The sequence below is a fragment of the Balaenoptera acutorostrata genome, chromosome 3 (assembly GCF_949987535.1).
Source record: "Balaenoptera acutorostrata chromosome 3, mBalAcu1.1, whole genome shotgun sequence".
Taxonomy (NCBI): Eukaryota; Metazoa; Chordata; class Mammalia; order Artiodactyla; family Balaenopteridae; genus Balaenoptera; species Balaenoptera acutorostrata.
Genome location: NC_080066.1, coordinates 148955104 through 148975844, shown reverse-complemented (window position 1 = coordinate 148975844; position 20741 = coordinate 148955104). Strand labels below are relative to the sequence as shown.

The following is a 20741-nucleotide window of genomic DNA, read 5'->3' as shown; positions in this document are numbered from 1 at the left end:
CCCCTGGCTTCAAACTGCTGTCTTGGCGAGAAACAGAGCCAAAAAAGTGAAACCGAGCAGCAACAATTCAGTGTGAATGAAGTGTGAAGTTCCCGGGGGCCGTCCCTGTCAGGTGTCAAGTGCGGTAAGAACTGAGGAAAGAAGGCAATTGAGCTGGACACAAACAGAGGTTCTACAGCTGGCAAGTCCAGACCTACTAAGCGTGAGTCTGTCCACACAGAGGTTTTAAGACAGGAGGTCCAGGGTGGACCCAGGAAGCCACATGTTAACTAGAACCCCCAGGGGATTCTGCTAAGAAGCAATGGGCTAGAGTAACCAGGAAAGCTTCCCGGTGTCAAGATGCACAGCGGTGACCGCATCTAACGCCGCCCACGTATGCGTGGTGACCGTAACGTGACAAGAGCAATACCTACACATGTAATGTACACAAGGCCCACCCATCAATTTCATCTCCTCATGCCTCATCTTTTCCCAAAAAGGATTCAGGGTGCTAGCTGAAACTTTTGAAGCCAATGATGAGTCTGGTCTAGAGGGGGTGACTGGGGTCTCTGGCCAGGAGAACAGAGTCACACGAGTCCCATGGTTCCTGCCACCAGGGCGTGGCATGGAGTGAATGTGGTCCAGGTCCTTTTGTTTAAAGCCCTGGGTAACTTTCCCTTGGTTGGGGGACTAAGGCTGAGGTTAGGAGGTCCATACATTCAAATACTTAGTCTGCAGGGCACTGGGACAGACTACGTGACGACCATGGGTGAGAAGCACGGGCAGAGGGGCTCGCTGTCACACAGGGATCCTACACCAGGGATTCAGGGCCTGCCAGCACACTCTGAAGCCGTACCTGGCAAGAAGAATATTCAAGGCACTTCCCAGCGCCTTGAGGTTCTTCTCTGGGGTTCGCCGAGTTTTCCAGGAGGGAGGGGACCATACCTGACACATCCGCTATGAATGAGCCAGCAAACTCCCACCCCTACCCCAACCCCCAAGTGACCTCACCATTTAGGGAAAAAGATGTTTCATTACCAAAAAAAAGCCAGGCATCCCTGTTGAATGCCCATCCCTAATTAAGTGGATTGCAGTCTTGGGCAGGTCCCCCTGGGCACCCTGGACCAATTCCAAGAGAACACAATTAGTGGATCTGCCAGCAGGACCTCATCTTGACAGGTCTGGCGCAGGGAGCACCTGGGGAAGGTGTGAGGGACCGTCTGTTTCTGGCCCTTGGGGAATCTGCTAGGTCTGTCATAGAAACCAGGCTCGGAAGGGCTTTCAAACAGGCATGGCTCAGACTGTTGTCTCTGCCAGTACGTGGTACTTTGGTGGTTTTAAGCTTCCTCTATTTTCACTGCAACATTCACTCTCGAGCCTGCAGGGTACACCAGGCGGGCCCCAGAAAATTCTCTATCAGGATGCTCATGGAGCAGGAGGGAGGGTGGCCAGCTCCCTCGCAGGGCACCCTGCCTGCCCTCGCCTTCCCCTAAAAGCGAGGGAGGACCCAGGTGGGGGAGGAGAGCCGGGAGGGACCCAGGGGAGACGCTCCAGCTATTCCCACCCAGGCTTTCTAAGGCGGCCAGGGGTGGGCTTTCCCCCTTGGCCCCTCCCGTGAGGGGGCCACGAGAACCCCGGGCGAAGGCAGCTCTTCCTTTAACCTTTAGGCTCAGCATAGCGTAATGTCTACCTAGAGGCTGGAATAATAAAGCCTCACTTGCTGAGACGGGAAAGGATGAAGTCATCCCGCCCAGACGCCCTGCCAGGAGAGGCTCGCTGCCTTCAACACGTGTTCCTGGGCTCCCGCCTGCCTGCCCAGTTCTCAGCGACTCTGTTGCTGGAGCTCCCCGCACCTTCCTTTGGGCTAGGCTGCAGCAAGAAGCAGCTCTTCTCCCGCGCTACTACCTCTAAGAGTTTCCTCTCATGCCAGAGAGTGACTGTCATTTGGCTGCTGCCCCTTTTTCCCTCCCTTCCCTGCCTCCTTGTCTGGAGAACCGTGTTCCTGCCCTCGTCACCCCCAGCAGGAGCTCCCCAGCCCAGGGCGGCCATGCCTTCTGCCTGCTACCCCCCGTATGTCCCCCATACCCCCCAGCCGAGGACACTTCCCAGGAGACGTCTTCCGAGGGCCCTCCAAGCAGTGCCTCTGGCTCCCTATAGCACTTCCCCAACCGGCAGCCTGCCCTGGGGGCCTGAGGGGCCTGCCTCTCCCCGCCCCCGTCCCCAGCTGGTGTCAGGCACTCTGCTTCTGAAATCCTTTGACTTCCAGAATCCCATGCTGCCCCCTCCCCAAACATCAGAGCCAGGCTCTACATGTGTAGCTAGGCAGCGCTAGGGTCCTACTTTGGAAGCCAAGGCTTTGTCTAGGCCAAGCGCCAAGTACATTTAAGGCAAGAATTTCTTAGCGGAGGTGCAGGGTGGGGGGGGTGGGATCATGGACCCTCAGAAAATGTAAACAAAGCCATAGTCCCTCTCTCTAAAATGCACATGCACCCAGAACTCTGCAGATTTTTAGGGGTTTAATGGACTCCCTAAACCTCATCCAAGGTCACGGACTCAAGTTAAGAACCCTCGTCTAGAGGGAAGGAGACTCCAGCCATGACTCCAGAAGAATAAGTCTGAACCTTCTGGAAGAAGATCGAGTGAGACAAAAGACAGTAACTGGGAGGGGTTGGGGGTAGTTTTCATGCTTCCAACAAAGCATACTAGAAAAAAGAAAACTACTGAAGGCATCTGGCTCAAAACGTTGAAAATGAGGTTTCTGGCTTCACAACAGCCTCAAGTCCCAAAACTACCGTGCTTCATGCAAGAACTAGTTAAGACTGACATCTATCAGGAGTCCTGATTTAGCCAAACCAGCGGTGGGCATGTGTGAAAGAAGACACGAGAAGCCTCTGTTAACTAAGGAGAAGCTCAGATTTTCCCAGGGGAGTCCTGGATGGGGTGGGGCAAGAGGGCCTCCCCAGAGTCTCCAGGAACCTCTCAAGCAGTCTGTGCTGGAGTCCTTTCCATCACAGCTGGACTCCTCACAATTTACCCTTGACCTCAAAGCCACAGCTCACTGATCCCTCCAGCTCTTACAGCTTTCTAGCAGTATCCTTTAAAAACACTGGCAACTTGCACTCCCAGTTCTAGGGTTACACTGGCATCAGACTCCCGACCTCTCTCACACATGCGCGCAGAATTGGGATCAGAACCGCTGGAATCCAAAGCTGCTCATCAGGCAAGGGCTGGGGACCCTACGTTAGAGAGTGTGATGGTTCTTTAGGATCACTTAACAGTGATGCCCAGGTCCTCGCTATGGGCCTCCCTACAGGTACAATTCCACTTCCATTAAAAGGGCTTATTGGGTGTGTAGAGGATCCAAGTTTCCTCGGATATGGTGTGGAGAGACACAGTACAATGTTGGCGTCAGCCCCGCCCCTGGGCTGTTTTTGTGGCCGTCCTGTTGTCTCCCGTCTCCAGGGATGAGAAAAGCCACTAGAGCCGGGTCCCCCCCTGGACTGGCCGGGCCCCACCGAGTCTTCTCCCAAATTAAGAGGCGGCAGGTGCCACCCCTCCCCTGCAGCCCTCTCAGTGTCGCTTCTGCAGCCTCAGCCCGCCGGGCCTTGGCTGCAATGCACAGCTGGTGAGTCAGCCCCTTTTACCACAAGGAAACTGGCGCTGGCCAAGATCTTGGGCCCAATTCTGCTGTCCCAAGCAGTTTTAAACAAGGTGAGGTGGGATGGCCTGGAGGCACGGGCCAAGCCAAGCAGGCCAACTGAGCCCCATCTGGAGCTGGGTCCAGGCCCCGCCAGCTGGGCGGGTGGGTAGGGTTGGGAAGTGCCAAGTCAGCCGCATTCCAGCCTCCTCCTTCCAAGAACATTAACAAGTCACCGCAATGGGCAGGAAGGAGGAAGCCTCAAGACCAACGGTCTCTTCTTGCAGGACCATGGAGGGGGGGGCAGCGAGGCTCACGCAGCCCAGCCCAGCTCCTCTCAACGCTGACTTTTTCTAGGGTGGAGTGGAGAAAGGAGGGGGTTCCTCTGCTCTAGAAGGCTCTGCCAGCTAGGGTCTCAGAACTCTCCCTTTGGGACTGATAAATGCTGATGGGAAGGCGGATTTAGCCAGTGGGGTGGGGGGACAGGGGCGGAACTCTGCCTTCTGGAGCGGGAAGGACCAATGATCCAGCAACCCTTCACTGAGAACAGCTCTCATCTAATGATACCTGCAAGCCACCCCCTCCCAGCCACTAGCCACAGATGTTTCCATGGATACCCCATTCTACTTTGCCTATTTTTAGATTTGGGCAGCACTGCTTTCCCCCTAAATCAGGCTAGAAGACCAGAAAAGGAAGTAGCTATCTCCCTCTTCCACTCCCTACATCTAACAAGTCTTCAAATCCTATTGATTTCATTACTAAAGCTTCAGTAAATCATCCCGTCCACCACAGCTTTAGTCCACATTCTCATCACCTTTCCCTCTGGTGTCGGCTGTAACCTTCCTGCCCCATTTAGCTCCCCTCTCCCCATGTGGCTTCCATAGGAATGCCCATCTAGTCACATGGCTCCCTGTGGCCCTCTCTGGCACGAATCACAAGACCCAGCGTGATCTGGGCTCTGCCCAGCTCTACAGCCTCACCTCCCGCCTGTCCACAGCCTGCCTCCCAAGCTTAAACCTTACTCCTCACAATTCCTTCCACAGACCCTACCTCGTTCATACCTTGCTACCCCTAGGGTCCCTCTGCTGGGATACCCTTATTCCTGGTCCATCTAGGTCGGGGCATTTTCTCACTCGTTAAGTGAAGATGTGGCTTAAATGTCACCTCCTGTGGAAAGCCTTCTCTCACACGCCCTCCCTCCCCTGAGCCCCTGCAGGACTTCATCTGCCTCTGTTGTCACGCTGGCTTTACAGTGCACTCACGCGATTACATAGTTCTTCTCCCAGGAGCTCCTCCAGCCCGGGAACCATGCCTTCATCCCTGCATGTCCCCCGAACCCAGCACAGAGCTTATGCCAGGGGGAAGATGTAAGAGTTTGTGCAAAGCTAAAATCTCCAAGCCTGACAGGTGGTGGTTTGGGGGGAAGACACCGTCTTTTCTGCTCAGCCCAAACATCTTCCCTGTCCCTTCTTCCCACTGTCCCCAAATGGGACTGCTTCCCCCTGGCCCCAGCTGGTGTCCAGCTTTAATTGCCAGACCCTGAGAGGACGCAGGAGGGATCAGCTGTGGCTTCTTTGACCTTGTGCTTGCAACCTCAATTCTACCTGAATTCAGAGCCAAGGCCCAAACCCAGGGACCCTGGATTCCGTAATTCTCTTCGCCGGCCCTGCTCCAGATGTGCTGCCCTCTGCCTTGCCTCTTCCATTGTAGAAGGGTGCCTGACCAGGGGCTGTCCACATGGTGCCCAAGCCCCTTGGTCCCAGCCAGGGCGCTGTAAGGCCCTGGTGACAAAGAAGCATTACAGTGAACTTCAGGGCTAGATCTGGCCTCATAATTAGCCTTAAAGTAGGTGCTGGACCCTCTGACGTGTGCCAAGAAAAAGAGGCCTTATTGAGACATCCCTCTCTGTATCCAACAGGGATCCATCCATCTATCCACCCATCCTTCTGGCTATTTATTCATTTAACAAATATTTACTGAGCATCTACTGTGTGCCAGGCACTATCCTGAGTTCTAGGAATACAGCAGGGAAGAAGGCAGAAAACGCTCCTTCCCTCATCAAAGTTCAATTTTCATTGGGTAGGGGGAGACAGATATAAATAAACAAACCAGCAAAGTATCAGATAGGGGTAAGCACTAGGCTGAGAATTAAAAAGCGGTGTTGTGACAGAGGGTGACAGGGCTGTTCCTTTAGTCTGGATGGTCACTGAGAAGATGATATGTAAATGGAACAGCGGGGCCGGTCACGGGAGGATGGGGGATTCACGTTCCAGGCTGAAGGAGCAGCTGGCATGGAGGCCCTGGGGCAGGCAAGAGCTTGGCCTGTTTGAGGACCTGCGAAGGACCAGTGGCTGGGACATAATGACAGGAGGGGTGAGCGCCAGCAAGACCATCCTGCAGGGCCAGTTCGTGGTCAGAGTTCGGGCTTGCTTTTTCTAAATATAATAGGGAGACCTGAGAGGGATTTAAACTCAGTAAAACCGGTAACCCTGGCCAGCCACCTCCCTGTATAACTGATTCCTTCTCCTTCTCTCCGCAGGCCCACTCCCACTTCCTTGATTTCTAAACTATTTCTTGATTCATCTTGTCTGTCTTTTGATTACAAGTCTAGCCTCCAGGTAACACAATTACCAAATGCAGTTCAAACCTTTCATTCTCATCAAAACTAAACACGGTCAAGTTCATATGAGCTTGAAATGAAAAACATGTTTAGGAAAGAATTTTTTTTTTAATTTCTCCCAACATTATATGATACCTAAAAGAGGTTTTTTGGAAACCACAGCAACAAAAAAATCCCTTCCCTAAGGACACACTGGGATTAAAAGCATTTATGAACTTCTTAGTTTTTATTTCTGTAAAAATTTCTTCAGCCTGCAACCGGAGGGTCAAGCGTCCATCCGAACTTGCCCTGGCAGCGGGCCCACCTGTGATTTTGGCCCCGCTGGCCCAGGACCTAGCTGGGTTTGGTCCTTTCCCTGGCACTGAAGGCTGCCTGGATCCGAGGCCAGGCCGGGCTCAAGGGCTGGGCTCCCGCAGAAGCAAATGGGATGGAGGGTGAAGTCTTGTCTCCTTAGAACCCAAGTATAAGCACCAGGCAGGCTCCCCGAGCAGTGGGTCAGAGCCAGCAGCCCTGGGGATTTGTGGGTGGAAAGCACCCAGACCTGGAATTGTTAAGGCCATGCCCCCTTCTCGTTTCTTTTTTCCCTCTCTTCTAAAAACCATAAATAGCTCATACCCATTTCTGCGTGAAACAACAGGTATGTTTTCACATTCCAAGCATAAATAACAAAAAGGCATATAATACTGAATATGCCTTTTCATAATTTCCCCTCCCTCTTCCTGGAGATTCGGACACAGCCCTCTCTATTTTAGACTTCCAGTTGCTGAGCACCGTGGGCTGCCTCTGGGCCGTTCTCATCTGCCGACCTGTCAGACCCTGTCTCCACCTTTTCAGACTTATTGCTGTGCTCCTCCCAGGGGAGGCCTGGACCCTTCCACGGGGTGAGCAAAACAGAGCAGGGCCAGAAACCAGCCTCAGAGCTCACAGGACCATGGGGGTTGCTGAGAGCAAGCTCCCTGGACGAGCAGTTTCCTAGAGTGGCAACCCACAAGGCAGCTACTGCACTCACTGGGATGTGACATAAAAGTGGGTTTTCAGGGCTTCCCTGGTGGCGCAGTGGTTGAGAATCCGCCTGCCAATGCAGGGGACACGGGTTCGAGCCCTGGTCTGGGAGGATCCCACATGCCGCGGAGCAACTGGGCCCGTGAGCCACAACTACTGAGCCTGCGCGTCTGGAGCCTGTGCTCTGCAACAGGAGAGGCTGCAATAGTGAGAGGCCCGCGCACTGCGATGAAGAGTGGCCCCCGCTCGCCGCAACTAGAGAAAGCCCTCGCACAGAAACGAAGACCCAACACAGCCAAAAATAATAAATAAATAAATAAATAAATAAATAAATTTATAAAAAAAAAAAAAAAAGTGGGTTTCCAGGATTGCTGCCCTTGTCTGCCTCGGGACACAGAACCACTGACAGCTGTGTTGGGAGTCCTGGTTCCCACCCCAGATACACGCCCTGCAGTCGTGCTGATCGCTGCTGAGGCAGTTACGCTGGGGCCCTTCCACCAGCCTGGGGGCCTGGGCCTGTCTCGTGGTGGCACTCCTTGCCCTTTGACAGCTCTGCCTCTGGGCAGATGCGGCGGGACTAGCGCTCCCTCCTTGGTGAGCCACGTAAGCTCAGGCCCATCCCAGGGATGGGCAGAGTCAGGCTGCCCATCCCTGCCAAGCACATGGTACCTCCCGCTGCTAAGGAGCCAGAACTCTCCCTGCTCCTGCTGCGCCTCCCGCTCTGGCTTCATAATGGGAAGCACATCTCACAGGCCCTTTGGGACCTGCACCCTCTGTGTCATCTACCACCCCTGTCATCTCCTCCACCCCCTCCTCCATCCACCCCAGCCCTGCCATACTGAACTACGGACGTGCACTTTCCTGGGGTCACAATGTTCTTTCCTTTTTCCTGGAATGGCTTTCCTTCTTTTACTAGCTGAGTCCTACCTATCCTTCAAAACTCAGTATCACCTCCTCCAGGAAGCCTTCTCTGACTACTCAAGACCAAATTAGCAAACCCTTCTCTGTTCTTTCACCTCAGTTCTAGCACTTACCACACAGTTTGTATCTTTCTACAGCCTAGTATCCACAGTAGGCTGCATTCTTTGAAGGCAGGGACATGCCTCGCATCCCTGGATTCCCAATCCTTAGCCCAGTGCTTGGCATGCCATGCACGTTCAATAGTTCTGAGCAGCGGACAGATGAATACATGCGTGCTCCGATCAACTAACCCAATGGGCCCAAATTAGTGAGCGCCGGTGATGCTGGTCGCTGGGGAGCGTGTACATTTCGGCCTCATGTCAGGACTGTCTCAGCCAGCATATCAGCTCCTGAACTAAGTTGGATTTGGCTATGGCAGTGTCCTATCCCACTGCCCAGAGTCCCTTGGGATTCTCAGGAAGCCAAAATGGCACGCGGCTCCTGCCTTCTCAGAAAAGAAGAAAACCAAGTGCTCTGGACTCCCTCCCTGCCACCCCTGTCCCCATCGTATGCCCATCCCCCTTCCTGCCATTCTGGACTCACTCCAATGCATCCATTTCTGAGACTGAAGTGCTGGAAGTCTCCAGACACTCCCGGACTTGCCTATAGTCAGGTAACTACAAGCTAGAGAAAAGCAACTCCCAAAGACTAGAAAGGGGAGAGGGGCGGCGAGATTTTTGGTGGAAGGTGAGACAAAGTCACAGCTACGCCGTTTCAGGAAGAGGATCAACTTCCAGCTCTTGTTCTACCCACCCCTCCCCCCTCTCCCAGGGACCTGCAGCATCTGAGAAGTCAGGGGCCCCATGGTCCCACTGGGCCTGAGTCCTGCTCACATTCTCACCTCCCACCTCCAGTGGGTGCTGCTGAGTTAATGGCCTGCACCATATCAGTGGTGAGAGCATCCAGTAGGCTGGTGATAAATTCCATTTTCTTCCCTTCTGGACAGCCTGAAAGACAAAGTGAGATTTGAAGGCAGATGCCAGGTAAATGATCAAGTAAACAGCTTCCTCAACTACCACTGTTTCCTCAACATCTCCAAGTCCTTCTCGTCCAGCTAAATCCACTTTGGGAACTGTCCACAGCTCAGATGATTCTCATAAACCTCCACAGTTCCTCTGCCCACAGCCCACAAGGGACCAATAGACCAAATGGATAATAATGCTCTCAGTGTTCTTCCATTCCTCAAAGTTTTGCTGAGTATCAACTCAGGCGCTACGCTAAATGTCAGGGATATAACACACACAGTTCTTCTCCTCGTAAAGTTCATAGTCTACTGGGGAACTCAAGCTCGTTCTGGTACAGGAGGATGGAGCGACTCTAGCAGCAAGGACCAGGTGCTGAAGGGGCACAAGGAATGCAGAGAACTCCAAGGTCAAAGCTGACTCAAGTAGATCCACCTGTTTACCTATCCAAGCACCTCCAACTTTTTTCACATCTCTCCTCATCCAGCTTCGATTATAATGATCAACCCTCCCTTATAAGTACTCTCAAACCCTTTGTTTCTCTATTCCTCACTGTGTGATTCCAGCAAAACCCCAAGCACGGATGAACCTTCTCACCGATATGCCTTCTCCAAGTCTACACCCCCATAGCTGAATAGTGCTGGTGTAAACACCACCACACAACTGGAGAGATGGTTTTCCTGCAAATTCATGCCTGCCAGCCCCAAATGGGCCCTCAACACTACCTACAATCCTCCTCTCGGCAGCAACTATTTCATTCTCTGCTCTCTGCAGATCCCCTAGGTCTCTGGTTAAATGCTTCCTTCTCAGAGAAACCACAGATTCTTCCTGTCCTGTCCAGCACCTCACTCTTTCCCTTTAGAGTACCTGTCACCACCTTTTATCTGTGTTTGGATTCGTTTATTTGTATACTGTCTCCCCCACTAGATAAGCTTCACTTCGGTTTTGATCATTAGACAAACCCAGCGCCTGGCACATAGGGGAATCTCAATTGACATTTGTTGAAGAGATGGCTAGAAGGAGGGACTCTGGTCTCTACGACTCCATTCTCATGACAGAGTGACCTACAAACCTCACTTGGGAACCCCTAGACTTTCAGGAGCCTCTGTTTTCAGTTCTCCTTTGGAGTCCTGATGGGGAATAGTGGGCCCAGCTCCCACGAGCACTGACCTGCATCTGTGCTGATTAAGATGACAGCATTCTGAGCCATCAATATTTAGTACTCTTATTGTAACTCACTGGCAGAGAACACTATAAATAAGGGAAACCCAACCCAGCAGCCATTTAGAGGTCCTGGGTCCCTGCCTGTGAGTCTTGTGTCACACCCCAGTGACGGTTCTGGGCCACCAGGAATCACTGCCCCTCAGGACAGCCTTTCCCCGTGAGCTATCTTCTCTTTGCAGCCCTGGGGCAAAGGGTCCACAGCCCCCAGAGCATTGTCCCAGTCACCCTTAGAGAAAGAACTGTAGAGCTTTCAAGGGTAGGATGTTAACCCAATGACTACATTTTAAAGATAAAAAGGTAAGAGCAAGGAGGAGAAACAGTGTGGCCAAGAGCACAGGACTAATTAGGAACAAATCCCAGACCGGATGCAGATCCCGTGGCTCCTGCGATGCCCCTGCCCAGTGTCCCCGCTCCATCTTACAGATGGGGAAGCAGACCCAGAGGACGGCGCTGCTTCTGCAGGATGACGGGCTGGAGGAACAGGAAGAGGTGAAGGCACCAGCAAGGGGTAGTGTCGTCTCCCACCTGGCAGCTCCCTGTCCTTGAAGGGGTCGTCCACCTCCGCACTCTTAGCCCTGGCGTCACTGTCACAACTGGGCATCACGTAGCTGAGAAGAGAGAGATGCAGGGGGTGAGGAGGGGCTGGAAACTGAGCTGACTTCAGCCCCTACTACCAGCAATGATCTGTGTGGTCACTAAGCCTAGATGTCCCAGAGCTGGCAGCAAAATATCTCCCGTAGTATCCAGCAGCTACAAGGCAATCCCAGCATCGGTGTTCCCACAGAGACATGTTCAGGCATGTCATCTTAGTCAGTCTAGTAGAGCGATGTTACCTTATGTCTGCACACTGGATCTTTTTGATCCATAGAACCTAGTGACTCAGGCAGGGCAATAACCTTCTCACTGGTGAACTGAGGTTCAGAGAGGTTACCTACTTTCCCAAGGTCGCCCAGCTAGGAAAGGCCAGACCTGTGACCAGAATCCAGGATGCAGGTCTTTCTACTGGGACCTCATCTGCCCACAAGCAGAGATGCTGCTCCCCTAGTGCCTTGACTCCCACCAGGCCAGGACAATAAAGCCAGGAGATGTGAGGTGACAGCCTAACAAACAGGAAGCTGGCTCTCCCATCCCAGGCTTCACCTGAGGGGTGAGGGGCAAGACGGGCTCTGGGGGACTTACCGTGTGGAGGTCCCGGGCAGCGGACGCCCCGTGTCCACCAGCACACACCAGCAGTAGCCAGTGGATTGGTGGCACTGCACTGGCTTATAGAGCCCCCCGGGGGCACACTCGGGGATGACAATGCCCTCGCGGGGGTTCTGCCGGGCCTCTTCCAGGGCGCTCTGTCTCTCCTGGTCACAAGAGTGAACTTTCTCTGCAAGAGAAGACACAGCCTGCGGTGACTCCCATTCCTGTGCCTTCCCTGCCAGGACCTGGCCTGGCCCTAAGGAACTGATGGCTGGCTGGTGAATCACCAAGGGGAGCTGCGTCTCCCACACCAGCCCTTAGTGAGGGGCTGCAGGCCCAGAACCTCCCTGCGGCCCCCAGCGTGCACTAGCACTCACACCTGGTAGGTTCCAGCAGCCACAAGACAGCCGGGGACCGCAGGGCTGCTCCCCATCCCAGTAGCCCTTTGCCCAGGGGTAGAATCTCCTGACTGTTTTCAGAGTGGGCCCTGCTGATGTCTCCTGGCTCGGGGGGGGCGGGGGCAGTAGCTGGCTGCCCCTGCGAGCTGACAGCTGATGCAGGAATGCCCGTGCGCGTGGACACTCTCCCAAGCCCAGACGCAGCAGGACAGGGCCAGGCCACTGTCCTCAGGGCAGGGAGATACTCTGATGCTCGGCACCCAAGAGGAGCAGAAACAAGGCCCAAACCCGCTCCCTTCCAGGCCTCCGACAGGGCTGGACAGAGCAGGCTGGATGGAGCTGAGCTGATCACACAACACTGCTTCCATCCAGTGCGAGAGAGAAACAGGCCCGCAGGAAGGTGTCTGCACTCAGCGGCCTCACGAACTATGTCAACGTCTCTGAACAGCCAAACCTGGTTTCTCCAGAGTCAGGCCCAGGCTGAGGCAGTGGTGCATGGTGTCCTGTGCCAGGCCTGGGGACCTCAGACCCACACGACCCCTGACCAGTCAACCTGCCTGACTTCCCATTCTTGTTTTTTTGTTGATTCTGTGGGGATTTTTTTTCTTTTTTCTTTTTTAGTTATTAAAAATAAATAGCATTGGGTTCCTTTTCTTGTTATAAAGAAAAATTTGGAAAAACCCTAATCCCACCAAAGTTAAACGCTATCTGCCCTGGACCTTTTCTTTTTCATGTACACACACACAGATACATATGCACGCACCTATTGGGGGTTTTTTAACAATAAAAGGGACCACATCATATACCTGTACTATTGCTTTTTTGATCTACTTGTTTATCTCTTTATTTATCTACTTTATTATCACTTTATTTCTTTCATGAACAATATTCCGCAACTTTCCCCTTGAAGAAGATGACAGGAATCGTCTTGGGTATCCCATGATATTTTCACAGTGTTTTACAGAAATACCATTCCGAGAGCCAGGAATTTGGTATCAGCAATGTGGAGATTCACCCTGCTCACTGAACAACAGCACAAATGATGAAAATACAGAAGCTCAACTCTGACGGAGCCAAACCCTTTGAAATAATGACTCTGGTAATGATACACATATGAACCGGACAGATGTTGAAGCAGCCTGTAGGTGCACACAGAGACTCAAAGCAGCTCCATGCTGTCTTAGAGGGAAGTCAGATGATGGGAAATGATTTTTGTCTCACTCTGAGGAAAAATGCTGAAAAAATTCTCATTGCAGGGTGAGGGAATATTTCCTTAAGCGCATAAAAATATCTGAGAGTCAGGAGACAGGTATGAATAGTACGTTTGCTATTAAAATATAATACTGATCTGGAAAATGAAAAAAAAAAACTATTGTTTTCATAACGCAAACACAGCGAAACTAAACAGAATCTCCTTAGCTAGAGGAACAGGAGTTTAAAACAGTTGACAGGCACTAGACTCGAGATTCTGAACCCAATTATAACTACCACCAGAACTGCCCCTAAGAGGCAGCTTAGGAAAGAGACATAAACTGATTGGAAGAGGGGGGCCATGGGGAGACCTGGCCTGAAGACCCAGAATTTTGAGTTCGGCCCCTGGCTGGAAAGGAGCCTGGCACCTTCCAGGGGATTACGCAAGAGTTTTCCAATAGCTCTCCCAACCCCAAGTTGGTAACTTTCTTTTCCTATCTCATAGTTCATGCCACAGAAAAAGTGACAGAGGAGAAAAACCAAAGGAAAACAGCTTTTTTACTGGCACTGGCGTTCGTGTAACAACCTCTGACAGAGGCTTTAAATTAAGATCTTCCAGGCCAACATTCTAAAGCCATAAATCAGATGGAAAGCGAGATGCGAACAGAGGTGGAGAAAGCTTCCCCAGGGACAGAGCAAATGATGGACCTGACTTCACACCATTGGGGATCCTGAAACTGCAGGAATGTGGAGACCAGCCAGCCGAGGAGAGGTGGGAACCTGTGGTTTGGGGACTGTCGACAGATTTCTGGAAGTCCTTGAAGGCTGTTCTGAAATGTCTGTAGCCCGCTTCCATAGAGGCTGCACGGAGTTCCACAGAGAATACTACAAACCATACAAATGGCAACGCTCGATAATTTGGAAAAACTGGGGGTTAGCATGGAATTCGAGAAAAGGTGAAATGCAGGGTTTATTACTTTCTTCTTTATTTGCTTGCTTATTAATTTATGACGATCCCTGCAAGTTCAAGTGCTCCTCTAAGAAAGAGACAGGAAAGGTTTATAATCATAGCACTAACTGTTTGCGAAGAAAACACAGAGAGTTTGTCTTCCAACAGAGACAAAATCTCCCCTAAAATCCTCTTTATACTACTAATAGTCAAAGCAAATATTCATTGAGGAGCATGTGCCAAGCAGGCGATAGACTAAGGGCTTTACCTGCCTAATCTCTTTGTCCGTGTGAAGTAGGCACCGTTATTATGCCCATTTTGTAGACAAGGAAGCTGAGTCGTGGAGGGATTCATGAATTTTCCCAAGTTCACTCACCCCAGAGAGAGGAGGGCTGGGGTTCCAGTCAAGGGCTTCGGACAGTCAAGCCTGTCTTGCTGAACTCTAGGCAGAGGTTACTGTCTCTAATTATTTGCTTTCCGGGAAAAATACATTTATTTTTATGGTGTGAAGATTTGCCAGGCCAGTCGCTTTGTAGACTGCCCCAAATCTGCTGCATTTGAAAGCAAATGTGTAAAAACATGTACTTATCCGTTTGAAACAGCACTGCTTCTTCTGAACCAACGATTTTCTCAGTTTAAGCACACTCCAAACCTTGTACCCTCGTATTTTTCCCTCTTTGCCTCGGAACTGGAACACCTAAGGCCAAATTTGTAACTCACCCACCATTTACAGACAGTAACGTGAATAATAATGGCTAACAGCCACCTGAGTATTTATGGTGTGCCCAGCTCTGTACTGGGCACTTCCATTAACTCACTTCAAACTCATCACAAGCCTCTAAGATAAGTGCTATTATTATCCTCACTGAGCAGACTGGCTGTGTGATGTCCTCAAGGTCAACAACTAGGAAGTAGCAGAGCCTGGATTCCAGCCCAGGCAGTCTGCTCCCAGGCCATGGTCTTCACCCCTCTTTAATATCAGCTCTCACTGCCATGTGCTACACTGATTTTTAATCTAACCTATGTTTTTCTTTTACTTGGTGTGGTAGATCGTTACAAAATGGTACCAGTGAATTGCACCTCCCTGTATTCATGCCTTTGGGTGCCCCTCCCCGCTGACTCTGATTTACTTTGACCAATGGAAAGGACGGGGGTGATAGTGTGTGGTTACCAGACCTTGGCCTGAAGAGGCCTTGTAGCTTCCACTTTCCCTTTCTTGGAATCCACCCTGAGACCACCACATAAGAAAGCCAGTCCAGCCTCCAGGAGGATGAAAGGCCACATGGAAGAAAACCAGAGCCCCTCAGCCCACAGCCAGCACCAAGTGCCAGGCGTGTGCGTGAAGTCATCTTGGACATCCCAGCCCAGCTGACCCTCCAGCTGGACAAGTCCAGGAGTGAGTGCAGGTAGAATCAGTCAAGGCACCACCCAGCCAATCCACAGACACATTAGAAAGAATAAATTATTCTTGTTGTAAGCCATTATATTTCTGGGTGGTCTGTTACACAGCAATAGATAACTGAAACACTTAGACTTGCTCAGCTCTTTATCAATTTACCCCATAAGTATTTCTGTAGCCCTCTCAGACCCTTCGGCCAATCAATCAATCAATCAATCAATCAACCAATTATTCCTTCAGTGCTTCTCCAGACCTCATGCGAATACTAATCGGTACATACCAGGGGGCATAAGCTTATTCTGTATCTGAAGACCCAGAAGCCAGCCCCATCCTTAGGGCCACTGTCGCCCTCTGCCCTTCTCAGTCACCTCCCAAATGAATCTTAAAATTCACAACTATCAGATTTTCCAGATACCAAGAAGTCACCTTCCAGAATGCAAGCCAGGGGATCTATTTCAAGGGCCTCTTCATGACCACTGGTTCAGAGAGGAAGCTCCTCAAAAGTGGATACCCACTGTTCTAAAACATTCAATCTCTGCTCAGGGAAGTTCAGGGAAAGATGACAAGATTAGAAGGTCCGGCCTGATAACTATGAGAATGGGCCAGGACCATCTGTAAATACTCGGAAGACATAAACAGCGGGGGAGAGGGAAATATCAGGGCTGCCCAGGGCAACACAGGAATACCTCGCCACACGTGCTTACACACCCATGCTCACCCAGCCCCTCTAATCCTATTCCGAGAACAAGTGAGAACCGGTTCACTCCCCACCTGGCAGTGGGTGGTTTAAATCTCACCCACAAAACTCTGACTGCCTGAGAGAAGAAACACAACAGAAAAGTAGCCTGTGGAAGGAATGAGAACGTGGTCCAGCCCTTGCCACCGGAAAGCACACAGCCCTCTATCCCAACAATCACACAGCAGTCGAGCAAAGCAGGGCTAAGGCCGCGTGCGAGTGGGCAGGGAGGGGGACCGGGGAGAGGGAGACTGGGCTGAGCCAGAAAACCCTGTGTGCAGGCCCAGGGCATGGGTTCTCAGGTGTCCAGCCAAGACAGGAGGAGCGTGGAGGACAGCCCCGTCTGCTACGGCCAGCCCCTGCCTCTGTGCCTATCAGTGACCTGTGGTAATTAGGAGCAAAGGGCGTGGACAACCTCAACCCTCAGCTAATCCCCAATTTTGATTTTAGCCCACAGTTTATCCTTTGTTTCTGGGAACTTTTTCTCCTTTATCATCTGTTTCTTTTTTCTTCTTCACTTAAGAAAAAAAAATGTCCAACAATCATAAACGTTAAAAGATTCGAGTTTCAGGTCCTTGGACTGGTCTTTCTTTCTGGCTGCTGCCTTCCGGAGGAGAAGCTGCTGCAGGAAGGAGCAGACAAAAAAGTTGGGATGCTGGGTAACCCAACACCTGAGTGAGCAGGTATTGGTGAGCCAGTCATATCTTGAACTCTTGGGAGAAAGAGCAGGGGAACCTTATGGTGATGGAGGCCAGGGGAGATGGGAGGAGAGAAAAGGCAGTAGTCAGAGAAGATCACCAGCAGTCAGGGTTCTCCAGAGAAACTGAACCAATAGAAAAAAATAGATAGATAGGGGGCTTCCCTGGTGGCACAGTGGTTGAGAATCTGCCTGCCAATGCAGGGGACACGGGTTCGAGCCCTGGTCTGGGAAGATCCCACATGCCACGGAGCAACTAGGCCCGTGTGCCACAACTACTGAGCCTGTGCGTCTGGAGCCCGTGCCCCGCAACAAGAGAGGCCACGACAGTGAGAGGCCCGCGCACCGCGATGAAGAGTGGCCCCCGCTTGCCGCAACTAGAGAAAGCCCTCGCACAGAAACGAGGACCCAACACAGCCAAAAATAAATAAATAATTAATTAATTAATTTTAAAAAAATAGATAGATAGATAGATGATAGATAGATAGATGATAGATAGATAGATAGATAGATAGATTTAAAAATATATATATATGGATATGCACATGGATGGTTATATATATGGAGAGAGAGAGAGATTTATTTTAAGGAATTGGCTCCAGGCTGGCAAGCTGGAAATTCAGGTAAGAGTGATGGGGCAGTCTCAAGTCCAAAATCAATAGGTCAGGCCAGCAGGCTGGAAACTCAGGCAGGATTTCTATGTTACAGTCTGGAGGCAGAATTCCTTCTTCTTCAAGAAATCTCAGGTTTTGCTCTTAAGGCCTTCAACTGATTGGATGAGGCCCACCCACACCACAGAGGGTCATCTGCTTTACTTCAAGTCAATTGATTATAAATGTTAATCACATCTAAAATAATACCTTTGCAGCAACGTCTACACTAGTGTTTGACCAAACTGGCTACTGTGGCCTAGCCAAGGTGGCCCCTAAAATTAACCATCACTAAGTCCCCGTGAAAAATGAGACCAAGAAAAAAGCCAAATCTTACAGAAAACCATACACAGAAAAGCTGAGAAGAGTCATGGGTCATAGAGACATGTATTGGGAATATGCCTTGAGGAATGATGCAATCTTCCCAGAGGAAGAACCAGAAGCTCTCCTCTGAGTGGTGGCTCAGTTGCTAATTAAGGGCAGCTTCTCAGGCTGCCCTGACTAAGCGTTGCCTATACTACAGACAAGGGAAGTGGAGTGCTGACAGGGCTGAGGGCAATGTCCTGAGAGAGGATGGTGCTCCTGGCGTCACAGATCTAATGTCGGATCCTGAGTAACAGAGGAGATTAGGGCTCACGGAGAGGATGCAGAGGGGGTCAGGGGCCTTCCTGGCTCCAGGCTCTCACACAGGCTGGTACTGGGTGTACGCTGGTACCATGGCAGGCTCTGGAGAGGTCAGAAAGGTTTTGTAAGATGTAGCAAGAAGAAAGAACTAACCACAAGATCTTAACTTACCCTCATTCCGGGCCTCCTCCATCCCTAAAGCTTTCCCTGGGGGTCCCACCTAGAGCAAAGCCTCTCTCTGCTGCGTCTGAGTATCTGTTCCCCTCCTGGACCCCTCACCCTTAGCACCAGGACTTAACAAGACTGCAAGCTCCTGAGGGCAAGGACCCTATCGCATACTTCCTGATCCTTCCCCGCACCCATCCCTGACCTGCAGCACCTCACTCGTAGGAGAACCACGGGGTCTTGGGTATAAAGGATCCACAGAGTATTTAGCCCAAGAACCCCTCTATTGCTGAATCTCTGCTGTTCCATCCCCAGCCACAGGATTCTGTTCTAGCCTGACACCTCAGAGATGGGACCACCCACCTCGGAGTCAAGGCCAAGTTATGGGGGATGAGACCACAGAGGCCAGAAGAAGAAAATGTGTCCCTTTGACTCATCCTGGGAAATGCCACATTCAATCCTCAGACCATCCAGCACTAGATTTTCTTAAGGGAAAAATCAATACACAGTTACCCGCCTGAAAAACAAGAGGAGCTTATCTACGTTTCGTTGCAAAAGGAATCATCCCACTGGGCCAAGAATATTAAGGGAAACACTAGCGTTGTGTCGGCTACAGTTACCCTGAAGCCCCTTCAAATACCCCACACCCACTTAGCCTCTTATCAAAAATGAATGAACTGCTGAAGGATAACCCAAAATAACAAGCCTTCTGTTAAAAACAACTTTTCCTGAATCACAACATGAAATTCCAGAGGCGTAAGAAATCACATGGCTCCTGCCTCGGGAGCCTCTGGGTTGGCATGAGTGGCGTGCGCAGTCGGGACAGCTGCAGAGAATCTGGCCGAAGAGGAGACTGCAGGAACAAAAGGAGGGACCAGAGGGACCAGGCTTGAAGGCACTGACTTCCCTCTTTTTGGGAAGGGACTGGCCCAGGGACTGGACATGTGGTCTCCAAGGAGGAGATGCTGCAGAGTGCACGATCTTGGGGAGTGATTCACAGGACATCACTGAACAGCCCTTTCTGTTCATTTGGCCACACAGGGTTCAGCACCCATCCCCTGGAGGACTGCTTTTCTGCCCTCCCGTCATGTCTGGCACCAAGCTGCCACTGGGCCATCACCAATCCCCAAGTCTCAGAGTCATCCAGGGACTCCAAGAACACCCTGAAGAGGAGGGGACCCCAAAGAACCATTCCTCGGGGCTCCCTTTGGAACAGACAATGGCCAAGAAAAGAGAGGTCCTGTCAGGGCAGGGAAGAGGCAGACTCCCTGATAAACAGAACAAAGTCAGTCTTTGAAATTGTGCTCAGGTGTGTATCAAGTAGGGGTGGAGGGAGTGAGAATAGAAACAGAATATGCGCAAATTTAAAATGTCACCTCTTCCACTGGAATGGGTTTCTCCATTTAATTTAATCTAAAGGCCCTTTTCCCCATAGAGTAGGCAGGTAAATGATGTGAAAAAGATAACATCATCACCCAGTCTTAACCTACAAAGGGACCTCGGACCACGTCTCTGGAGGAGGGCACCCCTTCTGATGAACTCACTGGCCAAGTAAAGAGATGCTGTTCAGCTCTGGTCCAGAAGGAGAAATGAGGATGGTGTAAAAGCTCAGTGGGACGGCTGTTCCCAAACACCAGGGGGAACTCCAGCAGTCAGAGGGAAGAGCTTCTAGGAACAGGAGTCAGGGTGAGATGGGGATACCTGGGCTTCCTCGCCAAGGCTGAGAGCAAGAGTAAGCACCTAGCACCCCTGCCCCTGCACGCTCCAGTCCAGGCCTGGCACATGGGAGTTTCTGTCACTGCTCACGGAAGTCAACAACGATCAGGAGAGAGGCAGAATAGCTCGGTGGCCAAGAGCACGGGCTTGGGGTCAGATGGATCAGCTTCCACCACTTGTTAGCTCTGTTTACTTTAGCTCTCTAAGTCCCAGGTCCTTACCTGTAAAAGTAGGGTGACCACAGCACAGGCCTCACAGGGTCATTGTGAGGATGAAACACAATAGTATATGTAAAGCATTGAACCCAGCGCCATAGTCAGTTGATAAGCGGTAGGTTATCAGCTGGTCTAGGGTAGCAGTGTCCTCAGCCCATGTAGAGCAACCCCGGCCTTCCTGACCCATCCCCGTGAATGACCAGTCTCTCAGGTGGATTGCAGGGATGACCAAGGGCGGGGTGGCGGGGGCAGTCTGCTCTAGGTACAGGCAATGAGGGGCACACTGTCTTTAGTTTACCTCAAAAAATAATAACATAACTAAGAATCAGTCTACTTTCTAAGATCACTATGTCAGCAACTCAAAACAATGTCTGTGATAGAATATCCCTCCCCTCTGGGGTGGACCACCCCTCCGCCCCTGCCTTTGACACA

At 51.3% G+C, this 20741-nt stretch overlaps 1 protein-coding gene across 3 annotated transcripts in view; it reads right to left on the bottom strand.

Annotated features, from left to right (window-relative positions):
- Nucleotides 1-20741, bottom strand: part of SMOC1 (SPARC related modular calcium binding 1) — a 154967-nt gene that overhangs the window by 8244 nt on the left and 125982 nt on the right. For all 3 annotated transcript variants that reach the window (XM_057543731.1, XM_057543732.1, XM_057543733.1), the window contains exons 8-10: nucleotides 11564-11756; nucleotides 10910-10992; nucleotides 9040-9145 (exon numbers count right to left, since the gene is read on the bottom strand). In XM_057543731.1, coding sequence (XP_057399714.1) covers nucleotides 9040-9145; nucleotides 10910-10992; nucleotides 11564-11756 — 382 coding nt within the window. The remainder of the gene's footprint in view (nucleotides 1-9039; nucleotides 9146-10909; nucleotides 10993-11563; nucleotides 11757-20741) is intronic.